Below are 17,581 nucleotides of genomic sequence, written 5' to 3'. Positions count from 1 at the left end.
CCATTTCTAAAAGGGGAATCTCCAGGGAGTACTAATCCTCTGTGGCTTTAGAGTAGAACTAAGTTGTGGGTTCAGTGGAGCAAGTTATGTGCAAATCCTTCATGGAGGGGAGTAAAAAGGGGACGAGGGTGTCAGAAAAGTGACATTCCCCAATGTAACTCCCGTTGGATTCTTGACTGTCACTTCTGAAAAAAGTGCGAAATGGAATTACACCAAATGTGACTTGAAATACACCTTGGTTTTGCTGTAAATCCGTTCTGTAGGGTTTGAGAAAAGAGCATTACAAAAATCTGTTCAGTTGGTTAGTAAGGATTAAAAAGTTAGAGACACCTGGATTGTTAATTTGCAGTTCTTCAACTCCAACAAAAAAACAAAAGCCCACAATTGTAAAACTGATTTTTTTCTTTCATTGGCCATTGAGGATTTTCCGATACGTCCACTGTGCTCCGATTGGCTGGCCATCACATAAAAATTTCTGTTGCACCTGCCATTACCGAGGAAAAATAAAAACGAAAAGGGCATAAGGTTCAGAGTGAGCGTACTCTGGCCATCAGATGCCTTTTTGGGTGTGTGTTTGGGGGGGGGGGGGTGCAAAGACAAACTAAATAACACAAATACATTTCTTCAAAGTGCAGCTAAAGATGACCCACTGATTGGAATTAGGATTTTTGGGGCCAGATGTAGGTAGCCAAATACCGGTCGGTAACGGCCGATTTCAGCCGTTACCGACCGGTATTTGGCTATTTAGATGAAGGTGGGTCGGAATTTACAGAATCTGTATATTTACCGATTCGGTAAATTTACCACTTCGGTATTTTTCCGAATCGATAAACATACCGATTCTGTAAATCCATATGTAGGTGGCACAGTTTGCAGTGCCACAGGCCCTTAGGATTTCTTATTTTACCACCCAATCCTATTGGGTGGTAAAATACCGAATTCCAGTCTACATGCACATCTGTGCATGTACACCTATGCCATGTGACACACAGACATGCCACATGGCACACAAGCCTGCATTTGGGGTGCTACAGGGTGTCAAAGTGACACCCCGTTCCCCCTGCCTGGATTCGGTATTTACCGATTCTGTAAATACCAAATCTGTATTTCCCATTGATTCCTATGGGCTTCAAGGCCCATAGGAATCAATAGGAAATACAGATTCGGTATTTACAGAATCGGTAAATACCGACTCTTACAGAATCTGTATTTTTTTACCTACATCTGCCACCTTCCTATTTACCGACTCTTAAATACCGATTCGGTATGAGTCGGTATTTAAGAGTCGGTAAATGGGAATTACCTACATCGGGCCCTTTGTGTTTTGTTGACCTTTAATGGACGAAGGTTAGGGACAGTGAAATAATACTATTTTGTGGAGTTAACTGCACAATCGGGTCTTTACCACACTTTCCACACAATCTGTAGCATACTTTGCAGATTTCCACAAAAAATGTTGATTCTAGCTCTGATGGCTCAAAATAATACTGCCAGAGAATGTTCCGCTATATATATATTTTTTTAAAATATAGATAACGAAGTTGCATAATTTGTCCCCCCTTCGCTGCATAATCCTAGTGGTTATGCAAAAGAAGTGTCCTGTAAGATTAAACGCTACACAGATTCAAAGTATGCTGTTATTCCATGTAAATTTAGGAATAGTTATGTAACATATTTATTAAATTAGAGGGAAACAAATATTTTCCTCTATAAAATTAGTAATTATTTTCAATATCACAGAAAAAGATCTGATTCCTTCACTCGTAATATGAAATATTATTTTATACAATAGCTAATGTATGCAATAATGTACATGGTAAGGGTGCTAAAAGATATAACATTGTGACAATATGTTGGTGTTCAATTGAGTGACACGTGTCCAATAGATTTACAGTGCAAATATAGTAAATGAGACATTAAAAGGATAAGAAAGGCTTTTTTGCTGCCTTGCCTAATGAATATAATTGAGAACAGGCTGAAAATGAAACTTCTATTTTCACAGCATTTGAAAGCAATGTTACTGGTAGTCCACAAAAGGATGCTGTTGACAACGTTTCCTCTCTACACGCCAATCTAAGTTAGTCTTCATCAGAATCACATGTAGGATATATTTGGTTGTAGCAACCCTCTCAATATCAATTTAAAAGGAATTCATTAATTTATCCAGAACCAAAGACTAGAATATGCGAGATGGTAGAAGCACTGTCCTGTCAAAGCAGAGAAGATAACATAATACTTGTGTCCCTAACAATGGTAACGCTTTGTAGAATGGTTTGGGGGCTACACCTACATGTGTATGCAAACATACACACATACCAGAGACAATAATCTGAAATATTTTCTGATTGCCCTAAAATAGTAGGAGGTAATAATGTGCAAAAGAGTGACACTTCCTGAAATTAGGAAGGATTGTATGTGAAGTTGCTAAGTAGATTGTTGTCTGCAGCTTATGCTCGTCATGCTGAGTTATTTTTACCAAAAACAAAGTTCACAAAGTTGAAAACTGTATTTTTTCTTTTTGCAGGTGGCACAGTACATTAAATTTGAAATGCCAGTATTGACCAGCTTTATTCAGAAGCTGAAGGAAGAGGAAGACCGGGAGGTGACCAAGCTTGTCCGAAAGTAAGTCATTACCAGTAAAAACGCACTAGCAGTGCAAATCTATTTCCCTGATTTATTTTTTTAGGATTTTTGTATATGCTTTCCCTTCACACACATGACCTCCCTACCACATTGTTGTAAATTCGTATTACCAGTACCTTTCTCAAGATGGCAACCAGTGCTTAATTTGTAAATAAAATAAGTGCCGGAGCCCAGGTCAGGAGGCCTCTGCAGTTCGCACCACACATTGCCACTCTACTTGCACAACTACTAACCATCACACTGAAGTGTGACAATTCAGACTTTTCAAGGCCGCCAATGCTTTAAGAATGGCTTAGGTGGCGAGTATTAGTTGTTGATAATGTATATTGAATGAAAAACAGTTTTCTGCTCATCTGTAAATTACACAAACAGCGCCACCATGTATCAGCTGCCATAAGTGCAGGTTCAGGCAATTAAGTGAGCACTGCTGCCAACTCATTCTGTACAAATTGTTTCTGAGATCCATTACAGGGCTGATCACATATTCTACTGAAATTATTGCCGCCACGTACCAGTCTCACACTACCAACTTGTTTTGCACTAATTATTGCTACTGGGATATGATCTGAAGTCGGCGTCTTGTATGGTCTGTCTTTGTACCGGTCCCTGAATGTCTTGGTTTCTCTCTGCAGGTACTCCATCCTGCGACTGACCATTGAGCAGCGGTTGCAGGAAATCGGAGACTTCCCCACAAGCATGTAGCACCACTTTACGCTGGGATCCCCCAGCACCTGGAGAAAGCTGCACGAGTCTATGCACTTGTTTTCCTGGAAACAGCCACAAAGCACAGTGAACAAAGAAGAAAAAGCAGTGACTTGACATGGCCACTGGTTCTGTGGGAAGACAGCTTTTGAGCTTTTCTCTGACTCATGATATGAAAGAGAAAACTGTATGGTCTGCAGACTGAAGCAAGTTGAGTCCTTGCCACTTCCAAGCATTGGGGGCACTGCTGTTCTGAAATGGGCCACCGGATATTTATTTTGTTCTGTTCCAGGTGTTCCACATTCCCGGCTGTACCTCTCACCCCCCTGAAATGCGTTTGTGAGGCGGAGAAGAAACTCATATGTGCATCAGTTAAGTGGTCAGGGTGAAGCAATTCCGTGTGGTAGGTGGTGCTGGGGTCAGTCACATGATAGACCTTGGCTTAAGTCAGATATGCCCCAGCCATGCTTGTCCTGGAGAGCAGATGGACTGTGGAACAGTTTTGCTATATGCTACAGTCCACCCCTAACTTTTTGTCAGTCTTTGCGTTCAAAAGCTTGCAGAGCTGTTGAAAATTACCTGTAACATGGAGGCAATGCCCGTCGTTCAGAGAAATGGAGAAAGATCTGAGGCTTGAAAAAAAAAACTTGCACCTCAGTCCTTAGTCAGCAGTCCCTGCCCATGTGCAGATTTCACCTAAACATTATTGCATCTGATGCTGGGGTGAAGGGTTGAGAGGGTTCTCCTACACTTCCAGCAGCTATCCCCCCAAATGCTAACGGGAGCGTGGGGTCACAACAGTATTCACATGCACAAAACCTCAATGTGAGAGCCATGAACTGCTTGACATTACAATGTATTCCAGCCCTACCGGCCGGACGGACTATTTATCAGGTGATCGACGGTGTGGTAATATTCACCTACTACCACCTTGCACCCTCTTACCTGCAGGATCCCTTCTGGCCTAATGTAGTTATAAACCCAACCGTGAAACAAATTAAATGCAACATTTAAAGTGTTATTTTCGATGTAAAAAAAGATCTAGCATAGAAGTAAGTTTAAATCATTTATTTTAGGCATTGTGTGTATTGTACACCAGGATGTTACATAAGACAAATATGATATATGAGTGAGCAGGTAGTTTGAGCTCATCCCTACTTCACTTTCCCAAAGGCAGTAAAAGGAATGGTTTATTGCACTATCTTCTGGTACATACACTATGTCAGATTATTCCAAACACCATGGCATGAAAGGCTGGTTTATACTTTCATGATCCACGCAAAAAAATGAAACTGTAAAGGGTGGGCAGATGCTTCCAAAAAGCTAAATGTATAAGAGCGGCATCTCCATGCAAGTCTTATTAGAAAGATGCTGATAAGATTTTTTTGTAAAGTTGTGTAGTTTTTGGTGTTATAGTTTCCCAGAGACTGTAAGAACACATTCCACTCTGTAGAGAAACACATTTGATCTCTCAAACAAAATGCTGTGAAATTAACGTACATTCCATGCGCCGAGGACAGGTGTTGAGTGGTAACATTCCAGCTATGATTATATGTTAATCCCCCCTTCTTCCCTCCACACACCTTTTGCTGGAGAATTGTACTCGAGTTACACTGCAACAACATCAATTAGACGAAAAAATGCCCCAACAAATATTTATTGTTGAAAACTTAAATGCCACAACTTTTGTAAACTTACGAACTTGCCTCAACTCAGCTGGTACAGCCTTGATGAAAATGCACCCAACGTCTTACAACATGTTTTTTTTTTTATACATAGATGACCAGATTAATTACTTCATTTGCCATTTTTTCATTTAACAGAAATTATGTATGGCTTCCACAAATTTGCTGCTGCCCGTTAGCAAGGTTTTCTAAGATAAATGTACTTTTTTAAGTGTGGGAGTTCCGCTTGGAAGACGAATGCTCAATGACGTTCATCCACAGATCGTTTATGTTGCTGGGTTCCGTACAAAACATTTACAATGCAGAATTTAGCAAGTACTGTGAAATATTGTCTGATCTCTGAATATAATGTCGTATTTCCAAGAAGGTTGCCCCTACTGATATGTTGTGGGGCATATGTATCTTGCAATCAAAAACGTGGAATGGAGTTTCTTTTGCCATCAGTCACTTAGAGAACTGGTTTCCTCCGCCATGAGCTTACAACTAAGTGGACATTTGAGGTATTTTGTTTGAAGTTAAGCCGTGTAGATATTAGCTCTCCTTGATTACGTCATAGGTAGGTAAAAGCACAGCAGGTTTTTTTTTAAATAGAAACTCCCAGGGCCTTGAGTGTTTGCTTTTTCTTTTATTTTTCGGACCATCCCTCATAATTGGTGCTTGAAGTAGTTGATAAAATTGTTATTTCAGTTTTGCCTTTGAGCCTTGACATTTAACAGTAAAATTTTGATTAATGGTTATTTACTTTCGTTTTCAGATCTGTCTCCTAGAACCGTGGATCATAATGTGCCACTTAATGTGGACTGTAAGCTTCTTTTAAAAAGATGTTCCAAAGTCTAATTTGTCAGTTCCATTACCCCCGGCTCCATCTTCCTCACCCATTCTGTACTCTAAGGTAATGTACCTCTAAGACAGGCTTCTTTTAAGTTTTTTTAATGCCTTCTCTAAACACTCCCACTTTGCTCTCTGGAAAGCTATAAAAAATGGCAATACCCAAGTCCCCACTAGCAGTTACCGAGTAAACCGCTCCAGTTGGAAGGCAAGACCAAATTGGGGGACAGGGAAGATGGCCCCAGGAAACATGAAAATTACTCATAAGTAAATAGGCCGTTACTTCCGGGGTCCCCTTCCATATCCTGTTCCTTATTATATCAGGCTGTACCTAGCCAGTGCCACCTACCGGACCCAAAGGCATTGCAAAAAACACATCAGGAGACACAAATACTGTGAACACATGAGGCTTTAATGCAAATCAACATAAGAGAATCAAACCAGGGAAAACTAAGATAGCATCTTGGATACAAAGTTCCATTCCTAGTCTCCATTCTCCTGGAGATAGGAAAGAAAGAAGAACATGGAAGGCATGGCACATGAGGCAGCCAGAAACCATCAAGAACATAAACTCGCCGAACCTTCGTCCAAGCAGAAGATGTACTTCTTGGCATACCTTCCCTGGAGGACAGAATTCCCCTTCGCTGCGGGGGGGTAATTCCCCCGCTGTGCTGGGGGGGCGCCCACAGCACCCGCATGCTCATGACGAGCTGAGCTCGTCACAGGTGCACCCGTTCCCGTGGAACGCTCAGCACAGCAGGGGAATTATCCCCGCGTGTGAGCTTTCCAAGGCTCATTACGAGCTGAGCTCGTCATGAGCACCGGAGCGCCGTGCCTCATGACGAGCTCAGCTCTTCATGAGCATCGATGGTGTGAAGTCTTCAAGTGTAGTTGTGAATTTCTCCGAGAGCCCTATATGGCACAGCAAGGTCTAGGTCTTCCATGACCTTCTTATTGATGCCGATCTTTTAGGCTCTATTCACATTAAATGATCTTAAGTTAGAATGGACCTCATGTATGTTATTAAGAACTAACACGATGCAACACCTCATAAGAGCAAATTACTTGAGAGGTTGTTGTAAGAATGACCTTTCTGCCAGAGAAGCAAACTAAGACGCTCTTAGCAAAACACCGGCTTTCTTAAGATGGCACCTTCTCAAAATGAATTTATTTTATTTTTATTTATTTATAATGCATACCATCTAGAATCTCTGGCACAAAGTAAGATTCCAGTAACCAAATCTAATTTATTAATAGACAAGCCACGTATTCCGTTGTCTCCTGAATTTGTGTGAGGGAGTTCACAAGTTATGGGCCAAAGACTGAGAAAGACCTGCCTTCCTATTTCTCCTTTTTATTTGCTTAGGAGAAACATTTTCAATGAACTTTGTGACTGAAAAAAATATTTGTCCTGTTTTCCTTTGAAGGAAGGATGTACCCTGGTCTTCCTATTTGCCTCCAAGGCTCTGTGCTTGTGTTTTTGGTCTTTTTCTAGTAGATAATTCCTTTTGCCTTCTCACTTTACGTACTTTAAAAAAAAAAACAAAGGATATGAGAATTTCTCCTTGTTTATTCTTCTCATGCTTTGGTACTACCCATTGCCACCTTCTAAGGCGTTGCTGGGTGCATGCTCTGAGTTGTAGACTGTTACAAAATCTAAGGGAATTCTACCACAAAGCGAATTCATGTTCATTCCAGCAAACCTAATGCAGACCTCCATGGCTGTAAGCAGAAAAGTCATGTCTCAGTCAAAATGTTTTTTAAGGATGAGTGCGTGGGTGAATTAACAGAGATCCTGTTTCATGATACCTTCGAGGGTCTATGTTGATGCAGTTTGTATATGGGAAGAAATTCTTTACTTAAGAGTAAGCAACAAGTGGTTATGTTGGCATTCTTGCTCTTTGGACACTCCTCCATTCACAGCACTCACCTTCCATTCCCTCGCTGTACATGACAAGGTCTTGGTATTCGGTGGAGCCAAGGAAGTGAGTACGCAGTGGTCTACACAATATTGTGACATATAGGGATGCAGTCTTGGGTCTGTGGTTCTTTAATGAAAAGTGCCTTACGTCAAAACTTCAGTCTCCACCACCCTAGCCCTCATTATAGAACCCATGGGAATCCCAGGGAAATTGCGATACCACAGGGTTGGGTTTTCTCTACTGTGGTATCTACTCCCCAATCCAGGTTTCGCAGCCTTTGATGGAGGATAATGTGATAACTTATTTTCCACCGTTGCAAATGCAATCCTCCCAATATTAAGTTTTTTTCTGCACTCGTTTTGCATGGTTGAGCCTGGAAATATTTTGCAGGAACCACTGCTGGGACTAAGGGATATTTCCTCACGTCTTTTAATACTGATTAAGGCGTAACTCTTATTTGTTTCTGAATCAGGATTACCACGTGTAATTTCATGAGGGCCTGAGTAGGACAAGTTCCAGTACATTTGTAATAGGAGAGCTCGTGTAATTAGGCACATAAACCAGCTTAAAGATAACTTTCCTGACTTTTCGTTCAACCTTTTTTGAGGGTAAAGTCTGATGTCCATGCATTCTGCAAAACCTCTATTGTAGCCATAGAAAAGGCACCTCTGAGCTTCCAATTTCAAAGAAACTGGCTGCGGAAGTACCTGGGCTGAAGAATACTCCTATCAGAAGTGTTCAGTACATTTTATTTTTAACCTCATTGCTCATAACATACATGACTCATGCACAGGTTTCAAAGGTACCCAGCTGTGCACAGATTTCCATAAGCGTTTGTTTTTAAAGGTATTTGTGTAATATTGCTTTCCCTCTGAAGTTTAATGTGACAATTGTTTGAATATGACACATAAAACCCCATATTTGTGTATCCGTTTCGGTGCACGCTCTGAAGCACATACATTTTATTGAATAAAGCACTTTGCAAGCACAATTTCAACCTATTTTGTGAGACAGCGTTTATTTTTATTCAGAGTTATATTTAGCAGTGATTGTTGCAGATGAGACAGAACAGTACTTATTGTATTCTTTGGTTATTTGAAGAAAAGAACAAGCACACGTTTATATGCCTCTTGTTTTAGCACTGAGTTATTTTAACATTCAGTTGCTCTAAAGATAAGGCTTGTTCTACGGATGGATGTATCCTGCAGCAGTGCTACTTTTGCAATATAACTGTGAGTCCTTGGCTAACTACTGATATATCATACATTACCTCCTCTTTTTCCGTCCTCGTCCCATTCATTACCATTGCAGTGAAGGTGACCATTCACTCTACAGAGTCCACTGTTAAGCTATCTTCGCTGACTATTACAGGTCAAAGACATCCCAAAAATACCTCCCTCACCCAAACCGATTGCTGTTTTTTTGTTTGTGCCCCGTATGCTGTTAAGGCTGTGGGAGGTTGCAGTGAAACTTCCTTGTAGAACATTTGCATGTCGTTTCAGGTAGGCATTTCTTTACCAGTGTAAATTTTCCTTGAGCTTGGTTTGATTTTTCCAGTGCGGTACAAGAAGAAAATGGCTCAGCTCACGTGTAACAGTCAGGCCCGGACTGGCCGTTGAGGGCACCGGGCAATCCCCCGGTGCGCCGCAAGGGTGGGGGCGGTTTTTGTTACAGGGCCATTTTTGGAGCATTGCTGAAAAACGGCCCTGTAACAAAATCGACCGAAAACTGGCCCTGGCAAAGAGTGCGGTCTCACCCACAACCCCCCCTTGGGGGCTGGGGGGGGCCGGCCGAGCACTTTGCCGGGGCCGGTCTTGTTCCCAGTTCGGCCCTGGTAACAGTCTTTGGAAAGCCGGCCGCTGTCGTGCAGGCTTTACAAATTTAGATTTACTAAATGGTGGTGAGCGGCGGTGCTACCATCCTTGCTGTAACACTTATGGTTGTCTGGTGCTGATTATTGTCTTGTTAGAGGGTGCTTGGGCTCCGGTTGTTCCCACGTGCAGCTGCTCCATGAATACTGCTGTCTTTCTTTATGTAGCTACAGTGGTGGCTGGTGACATTTGAAAGTGATTGGGCATAACAGTTGGATTGCCTTGGGAGAGAGGGCGCAGCACAAGAACTGACCACCTTGTGTGAAAAAGGCCGCTTTATTGAAACAGGTGCACATCACACCATTACCTGTCAAACAGCCTTACAAAACTAAACTATACATCAAATTGAACTAACCAATAACCCCACCCTCACTGGCCCCCATATGCCCACCGTGCAGCTATTGAATTTAACTGTAGTACATTTCAGCATTTTTAACTTTCTAGTTCCCCTACAGCCTACGACTGCATGTATTAACCTGTAAGCCGCCAGATGTCCTAAAATGATCCTTGAACTACCTGTCTACCCTCCCTTTGCACATGGTTCAGCAACTGGCAATGCCAACCAAACTTCTGACAACTGGCCATCTTTCCATGCCACCGCTAAGGACCTCTTCCAAGCAACAGCATACATAACAAAAAACCCTGCGCACTGGTCTCAAGAACTGGCCCCCAATAAGCACACCCCAAATACTAGAGCTAAGGAGGGCAGGGAAAACTTTGCACCTATCTCCCTGCCACCAGGTCACCAAACCTAAAATGGTGTCGGGGGGCCCAACAAGGACGCTTAAATTATTTTGGGCTACATTAAGCTACACATGTAGCGCAACACAAAATGGTAGTTCTAGAATGCACCATCCTCCCAATCTGCCATGTGGGGGGTGACCTCAGGGGTCTGCCCCCCCCAGACCCTCTTGAGAGAGAGGGGTGCAGCACAAGAACCAACCACCTTGTTGGTTCAAAAAGGCAGCTTTTGTGAAACGGGTGCACATCACATTACATGGCAAACCGCCTTACAAAATGAAAACCTAACTATACATTAAATTGAACTAACCAATAACCCCACCCCTAAGGTCCCCCCCACATAACCACCCTGCAGCTATCTCATTTAACTGTAGTTCATTTAAACATTTTCGACTTATATTTCCCCTACAGCCTAAGACTGAATGTATTAACTTGTAAGCAACCAAACGTCCTAAGATGAACCTTGAACTACCCACCTTTACACATGGTTCAACAACTGGCAACGGCAACCAAATGTCTGACAAAACTCCTGGCCAACTTTCCAAGTCCCCGTCACCCAGAAAAGGGGAGGCTTCTAACTTTTTCTGCCCCCTCCTCTGAAATATTTTCCTGGTATGCTGCCTGCTTCATCTCCTGATATTAAGGGTTGTGGCCAAAACTTCTCTGAGCTCCAAGAAATTTAAATCCATTCCAATATGTAACAAATGCACACTGTACCCCCTTTTGATAGCTGTGGGCTTAGACGCCCCCTTCCAAGACCTTCTTGTAATGAACTCAGTCCGCAAGACAAAACAACCAGGCCACTTTGCCTTAATGCACAACAAATCCTTTTTCATTGTCCATATCAAAACTATACCCTTCTCCTTTACGAGGTCGTTCTCCCCTAAGAAGATAATACAAATATCCAGGCACCTATTACCTACCATCATCCTATTCAGGAACTGCAACAATTCCCTCCAACAGATACCCATTTTTCCTTTTCAAGTGATGGGAAACAAATCTTTACTAAAACCTAAATTCACCCCAAAACCCCTTTGACAAGCTTGTACTTCCGCCTACTTGACGAAGAAATGTCTCCCCACCCATATGGTTATGCCCTCTGCCACTGTACCTGACACAGATCCTGGAAAGAAAAACCCCAGCAGTAAACATATTACACAGCCTGCCCTGGCAGGCTCCCCTCATCGTACAGAACACGCACATAATGTCTGTAACACTCCAAGGCCCAACGCCCAAGCTCCAATGAATGCACACCAATTCCGCTGGGGAGGCACCCCTGGTCGGCAACAGCTTTACAAAGTAACGATACCGCTGAAAAGCGCTGGCCCCAGACCTGTGTTGATACACCATGCCAGCAGCAGCCCCTCAACATAGCACCCATCACTCCCCCATGCCACTGGACAATTCCCAGTGTAACCTATTGCATGCAACACCACTTTTCTCCCCTGTGCTCTTTGGTCGGTTTTGAACTTTGGAGCTTAATTTCCAAGCTACTGCCCCTCCTGGACACATTCTACCACTGGAAACCTTCCCTACCTACTAGCACTTCTGACACTCTAAAAGTACCTAAGAACATCAGACTTGAAAGCCGAAAACAAGGACCAGTCCGATGCATCTCTGCACACCTCAGGTAATTCCCATAGCACCTTGCAAAGCAAATTCCAAGTTAACGGCCTCCTTATTCGCCCCACACACCCTTGCTCTCGTGCCCAGTTTTCCAGCATCCTGCACGCCAATTCGCCTGCTGATGGTGCATACGCCCACAACAGTTTCCCCATAAATACATTTCCTGCCAACTTGCCCCTGATTGTAATGCACAACAAGCTCTAGTCAATTAAGGCCAACCTGAACTGGATCACATCTGCTCGTAACCAGCATTCCTTCCGGTGCTGAGCCCCCGATGACCAAAACTCCAATCATGTCTGACCAAAAGATTTCTGTGTCTACTTCGCGAGGGACCCTACCACCAGTTGCACCCTCTGGCATTGCCTACCAAGCAAACATTCTCTGGCAGAGGCATCAGGTCTCTATCAGCGTCCTTGACCCACCCACAGAATCTCCCCCACTGTGAACAAGACAAAGGATCCACAATGTCATTGTCCACGCCTGGCACATGTAGCGCCCAGAAAGAAATGTCATGTCGCGGACAACCCAACATAGAAAAACGCTGCAGCTGTTTCAAAACCTGTGAATCCCTGACCTGCACTACTGACATGTTTTCCACTCTGAACAGCACTCTCTTGTGTGCCAACCTTGCTCCCCACAAGGTCCTGCCTTCACCTCTCCATTGCTCTGGCCATGGCTCCGTGCACCACCTGCTCTGCTAATATAAGCCAAAGCCCAGACCACCTGCTTAAAAAAGATTCATAGCCCATGGCATCTGAAAAGATCTGTAGCTCCCAGTTCAAGTCATCCTCCTGTGCCTAAGGAATCCCATTGAAGCACTGGAGGAAAAAACACACCCGCAGATCCTCTTTCACCCCAGCTAATAGCCTGACATGATGAGGAGATAGGGAGAAGCCAGACAGTGCAAGGCCCAGTCTCCTACAAAAGGTCCTGCCTGACCATACCACCCTGCAAAGTTAAAGTGGCCTAGAAGCACTTGGACCTCCTTCAATATCCCTTTTCTTTTGAAAGCATGCACACTAACAAGCTGAGCATCTCTTTCTTGTCTTGTGGCAACCTCGCCTCCATACGACCAGAATACATTGCAATGCTCAATAAAGATAAGTGGGTCCATAGTTTTCTATGGTCCTAAAGGCACCGCCAGGTCATCCATGAGCGCTTGAAATCTTGCCAAGAGAGCCTGGCAGTGCTCTGAGCTCAGTGTCCCCACAAAGAAGAAATCATCCAGGTAGTGGGTTACCAGGTAATGGTCCTTATGCCATGCAAACAGCCACTGTAACAAAGAGCTGAAGAACTCAAACAAGGCACATGATAATGAGCATCTGATTGTTAAGGCCTTATAAAGGAACCGAATCATTCAAACTGTATGCCCCATAGCTGAAAGTAATTGGGATGCACCGGAAGCAGCCGAAACGCTGATTTCACATACTGTTTGCCATTAGTGCTCTTGTCACCACCAATGACATGGCCACACAATGCTGAATCAGTCAAAACTGGCCATGTTCCTTTTTGGGAACCTCCTCTATTGGGAAGAAGCTCAGGTCCTCCATTGGCCAATCCTGAAATGGGGGCCACCATTCTGCCTTCTGTCATCCCCTTATCTAACTTATCTTGGACCAAGTTTTTGTGTTCTTTTGCTTACCATAAGTTCTCAGCCCACCGCTGCACCTGAGGACCTTCATACCCGAAGGAAAAACCCCATTTAAAACCATCCTGTAGAAACCTCACCTCTGTCTTATGTCCATAGAAACTCAACTAGTACTCCAATTTGTCAAGTTTAATCAGAGTATGAGCCTTTTGCTCCAGATCCTGGGGCCCACCTCGCCCCCCCCAGTTGCCAGAAAACCGCTGTTGTTGATGTGTCTACTGTTGCCCCATGTTGCTGTCTTTGTCCCTGATAGCCACTACCTGTCACCCCAAAATGGCTAGTGAGAGGATGGCAGCATGTGCACTTTGAGCACTTGTGACGAAATGTACAGAATTTCTGAGTGCACATCCCTTTGTTAAAGTCCTAGCATGTGCCTCTTGTAACCACCTGGGTTTTGGCTGCGACTCCAATCCCTTTTTGGGTGGGGAGCCCCTGAAATGCCTGGTCCACAATCAGAAAGGCACTTGCAATAAAAATCATGTTGCCCAGCTTGGTTGCCCTCATGGTGTTCTGCCAACAGTCTGAATCTAATTTCCCCCCATTTCACCTGGGTCCCATGCCAAGTGCGCCCTAAATTCCTTGTCATATGGAGCCCAAGCGTATCCACACTAAGTCTGGGCGGTGAGCTCCGCTTGCTGAGTTTACCGCACACCGCATTACGCTGAGCTCGCGGAGTTATGAAAAACTCTGCTTTGTGTTGCGAAACAGAGTATTTTTCCTTGCACGCATTCGTCAATGTCAAGTTGGCGAGCGCGAGTGAGGAAAATCCACCTCCTGGCGAGATTTTTCCTCATTCGTGATAGTCAACATCAAGTTGGCGAGCGTGGAAAATCAACCTCCCGGCGAGATTTTTCAACGCAGGCGGTCAGATTTCTCATTGCGAGTGGTTGCGTATGACTCCACAGCATGGACAAGCACCTGGCACTGACAATCACCACGAACTGCATTTATCTAAAGAAACTCCGCTGCTCGTGGAGCTCCGCATAGTGCTACAGAGTTTTTTGTACGCGGAACTCTGCAAACTCAGTCCAGGGTTAATACACACCTGTGCATTCAGCTGTCCGGATCACGTCCATATACTTACACAAGGCCACACAACGTTCCAGACACTTTTCACAGTATACGCTGGCGTGTATTAAAAATGATGCTGCCCAATTCTCAATCATGAGGGGTACCTTTGGCCACTTTGTCAGCTCATATTCCTCCTCCTTCAAGCCCTCTTTGGAACACACTTCTCTAGGGAGTAGATTAAGCATTTCCAAATCTGATCCTTTGTGGCTCACATAAGATGGGCCCCAATGGCTTTGTAACCCCCATATATGGTGACCACTTTCTCTTAAGCTCTTTGCTCTCCACTCGTCCTTTTTCTCACTCTTACCTAGTGACTCTTCCCCAACCACTGACACCTCACTGCCACCTGCCCCCTCATACCTGCCTCACTTTTCTCACTTTTACTGCCTGCCTTGAACTCCTCAGGACCCACACCGATGTCAATCATGTACTTCTCTTTAACCCCTTCCACGCTCATGACGAGCTGGGCTCGTCATGAAGTAGCCTCCTCGCACGCTCATGACGAGCCCAGCTCGTCATGATGGGTGGGATTTCCGATTTCTCAGCACAGCAGGGGAATATGCTGAGCATCCATGGGGTTAAGCAGCTGCTCCTGAGCCTCACCCGGAATGCACACCCATAGACACCATTATTGACTCCTTGCCCAAGGCCCAGGCCTTACCTGGCTCCAAGGACGGTGCATGTAAAGCTGGTTGCCGCCTCACTATTTGCCTCTGCACCTCCATTGCTTTATTTGGCCATTCCACGTTGGGCTGCAAGATACCGGACAGCACATTAGATGTGCCCCCCACCATTTTCCTTGTTTCCCCTCACCTTCCTCAAGTCCTGCAACATCATAAAGCAACACTGTGACCCCCAGCGAGTCGGCCATCCCACCTCAACTTGGGCCGGCACACACATTTTGCCCATGAACCGTTATATAATGAAGCATTGTAGGATGAGGCACAACATCCGGGGGGGGGGGGGGGGGTTCAAGATAATGCCTCCATGCCGCTACTCCGGCAACAAACGCTTGTCTGCTGTGCCATGAGCACTGGAGGCCGTTTCAGACCTGCCAGCCAGTGGGGCCGATGAGGCCAATCCGGACCTTCTTCTACCAGGTACGTAGGGAACGCTCAACGACATCAGGCGCACCGTGCATGGCCCAGCAAGCTCTTCACCTCGGTGCTGTCAAGCTGCCTCTAGCTCTACCGAGTCCGGAACTGTGCTTCGCTCCTGTACCTGGCAATAAAAGGACTGTGCTGGGGCCCTGCGCCTGCCACTGCAAATCCCCCGCACTCCAGACACCACCAGACCGACTGATTTCTTTGTCCTTACCTAGCACTTCCCAACCCACCTTGACCCCCCCTCCACACCCGTGGTGCAGACTCCCTGCAGTACTCCACTTCTCCTAGAGCCTCAACATCCCTATCTTCCTCGTATCCGCTCCACTCCAGCATTGCTGCCAGTAAAACGGATGCAGGGCCCTTGGCCGTCCCCAATGGATCCTATCCTGTGCCATTCACTTTTCTGCCCCATACTGCCCTCATCTCCTGTTCTTACATTCCCCTCCTGCTCCCTTACTACTCCTTGTGCTTAGGGGGCTCTACAGAGCTCATCATTTGTCACTCTGATGGGCACAGCTGTTCCGCTATTGGTAATCACCAAATGGGAGCGTCTGCCTGTCATTAGTTTCACACTGATAGGCACAGCCTGTAGTTCCTTAACAACTCTGCTCTTCCTGATTATTGTTTCCTATTATTATTTGGCAGGCATCTGCTGTTTTCACTTGTGCGATTAACTATGGCTACCGCAAATATGTCGCAACTACATCTGTTCCTTAATGTGGTGGGAGAACCCCTACTGCCATGGAAACAGTGGTTTGGGTTATTGGAATCCTACCTAATTGCTATCGGAGGGGAGACATTTTCTCTGTTGCGTAAATTACACACATTACTCCACAACTTAGGCATTGAAGGTCCCAAAACTTATTACAACATTTCATGAGGAAGCTGATAGCGATGAAGATGAAAATGTTTTCAAGGTCGCGGTGAACAGACTTGAGAAACATTTTGGGAAGAAAATAAATGTTGTTTCTGAAAGACACAAATTATTTTCAAGGGTACAACTTTGAAATGAGAAAGTTAAACCTTTCATTGCGGCATTGAGAGGTCTAGAGATTACTTGTGAATTTGAGTCTCTTCAAGACTCTCTTATCAGAGACCAATTGGTCAGGTGCACCAACATCCAGAAGATCCAAGAAAGATAGCGGTGGCCAACCCTGATCTCAAGGAAGCCATCAACATATCTGTTGGAATTGAACACACTGCTGATTGTATGATTGCAATGAAAGATGGGGGTAAAAATTAAGTTAATATTATTAACAAACAAGAAGTTGGGCTTGATGTTAAATACAACATTTTCAACACACAGCCTGTGGGGCAAGGCCGAAGTGCTACAGATGTGGTAGTCCTGGTCACTTAGCGAACAATATGAATTGCCAAGCTAGGACAATGGTATGCCACAAGTGTGGCAAAAAGGGTCATTTGGCAAGGGTATGCAGGGAAAAGCGTACCAAAGCTGTACTGGCTATTGAACATGAATGGCCGTCAGATACCAAATTAGTGTTTCAACTACAAAGTGGTAAGGATGTGACTGGTTTTCCTTTGTGTTGCATCACATTTGATAAAAAACCAGTGACAGTATTTGCCGACTCTTGTTCCCTTTACACTTTAGTGGATGTCAAATTGTTTTCACTATTCTTGTCTTGGCAAGAGGTTCTGCAGTCCCCTGACATTCAACCGGGGGGGCTACAATGGGGAACCCCATACCTTTGCTCTGGATGACGACCATGGATATTGGGTT

General features: G+C 44.5%; 1 protein-coding gene across 2 annotated transcripts in view; it reads left to right on the top strand.

The window, feature by feature from the left end:
• Positions 1 to 8,777, top strand: part of RASSF2 (Ras association domain family member 2) — a 272,671-nt gene extending 263,894 nt beyond the window's left edge. For both annotated transcript variants that reach the window (XM_078666637.1, XM_078666638.1), the window contains 2 exons: positions 2,525 to 2,622; positions 3,276 to 8,777. In XM_078666637.1, coding sequence (XP_078522763.1) covers positions 2,525 to 2,622; positions 3,276 to 3,345 — 168 coding nt within the window. In that variant the 3' untranslated portion in view covers positions 3,346 to 8,777. The remainder of the gene's footprint in view (positions 1 to 2,524; positions 2,623 to 3,275) is intronic.
• The last annotated feature ends 8,804 nt before the right edge of the window (positions 8,778 to 17,581 follow it).

The sequence above is a fragment of the Lissotriton helveticus genome, chromosome 11, assembly GCF_964261635.1.
Source record: "Lissotriton helveticus chromosome 11, aLisHel1.1, whole genome shotgun sequence".
Taxonomy (NCBI): Eukaryota; Metazoa; Chordata; class Amphibia; order Caudata; family Salamandridae; genus Lissotriton; species Lissotriton helveticus.
Note: the sequence above shows the minus strand (reverse complement) of the source record. Positions and strands in the feature narration are given on the sequence as shown.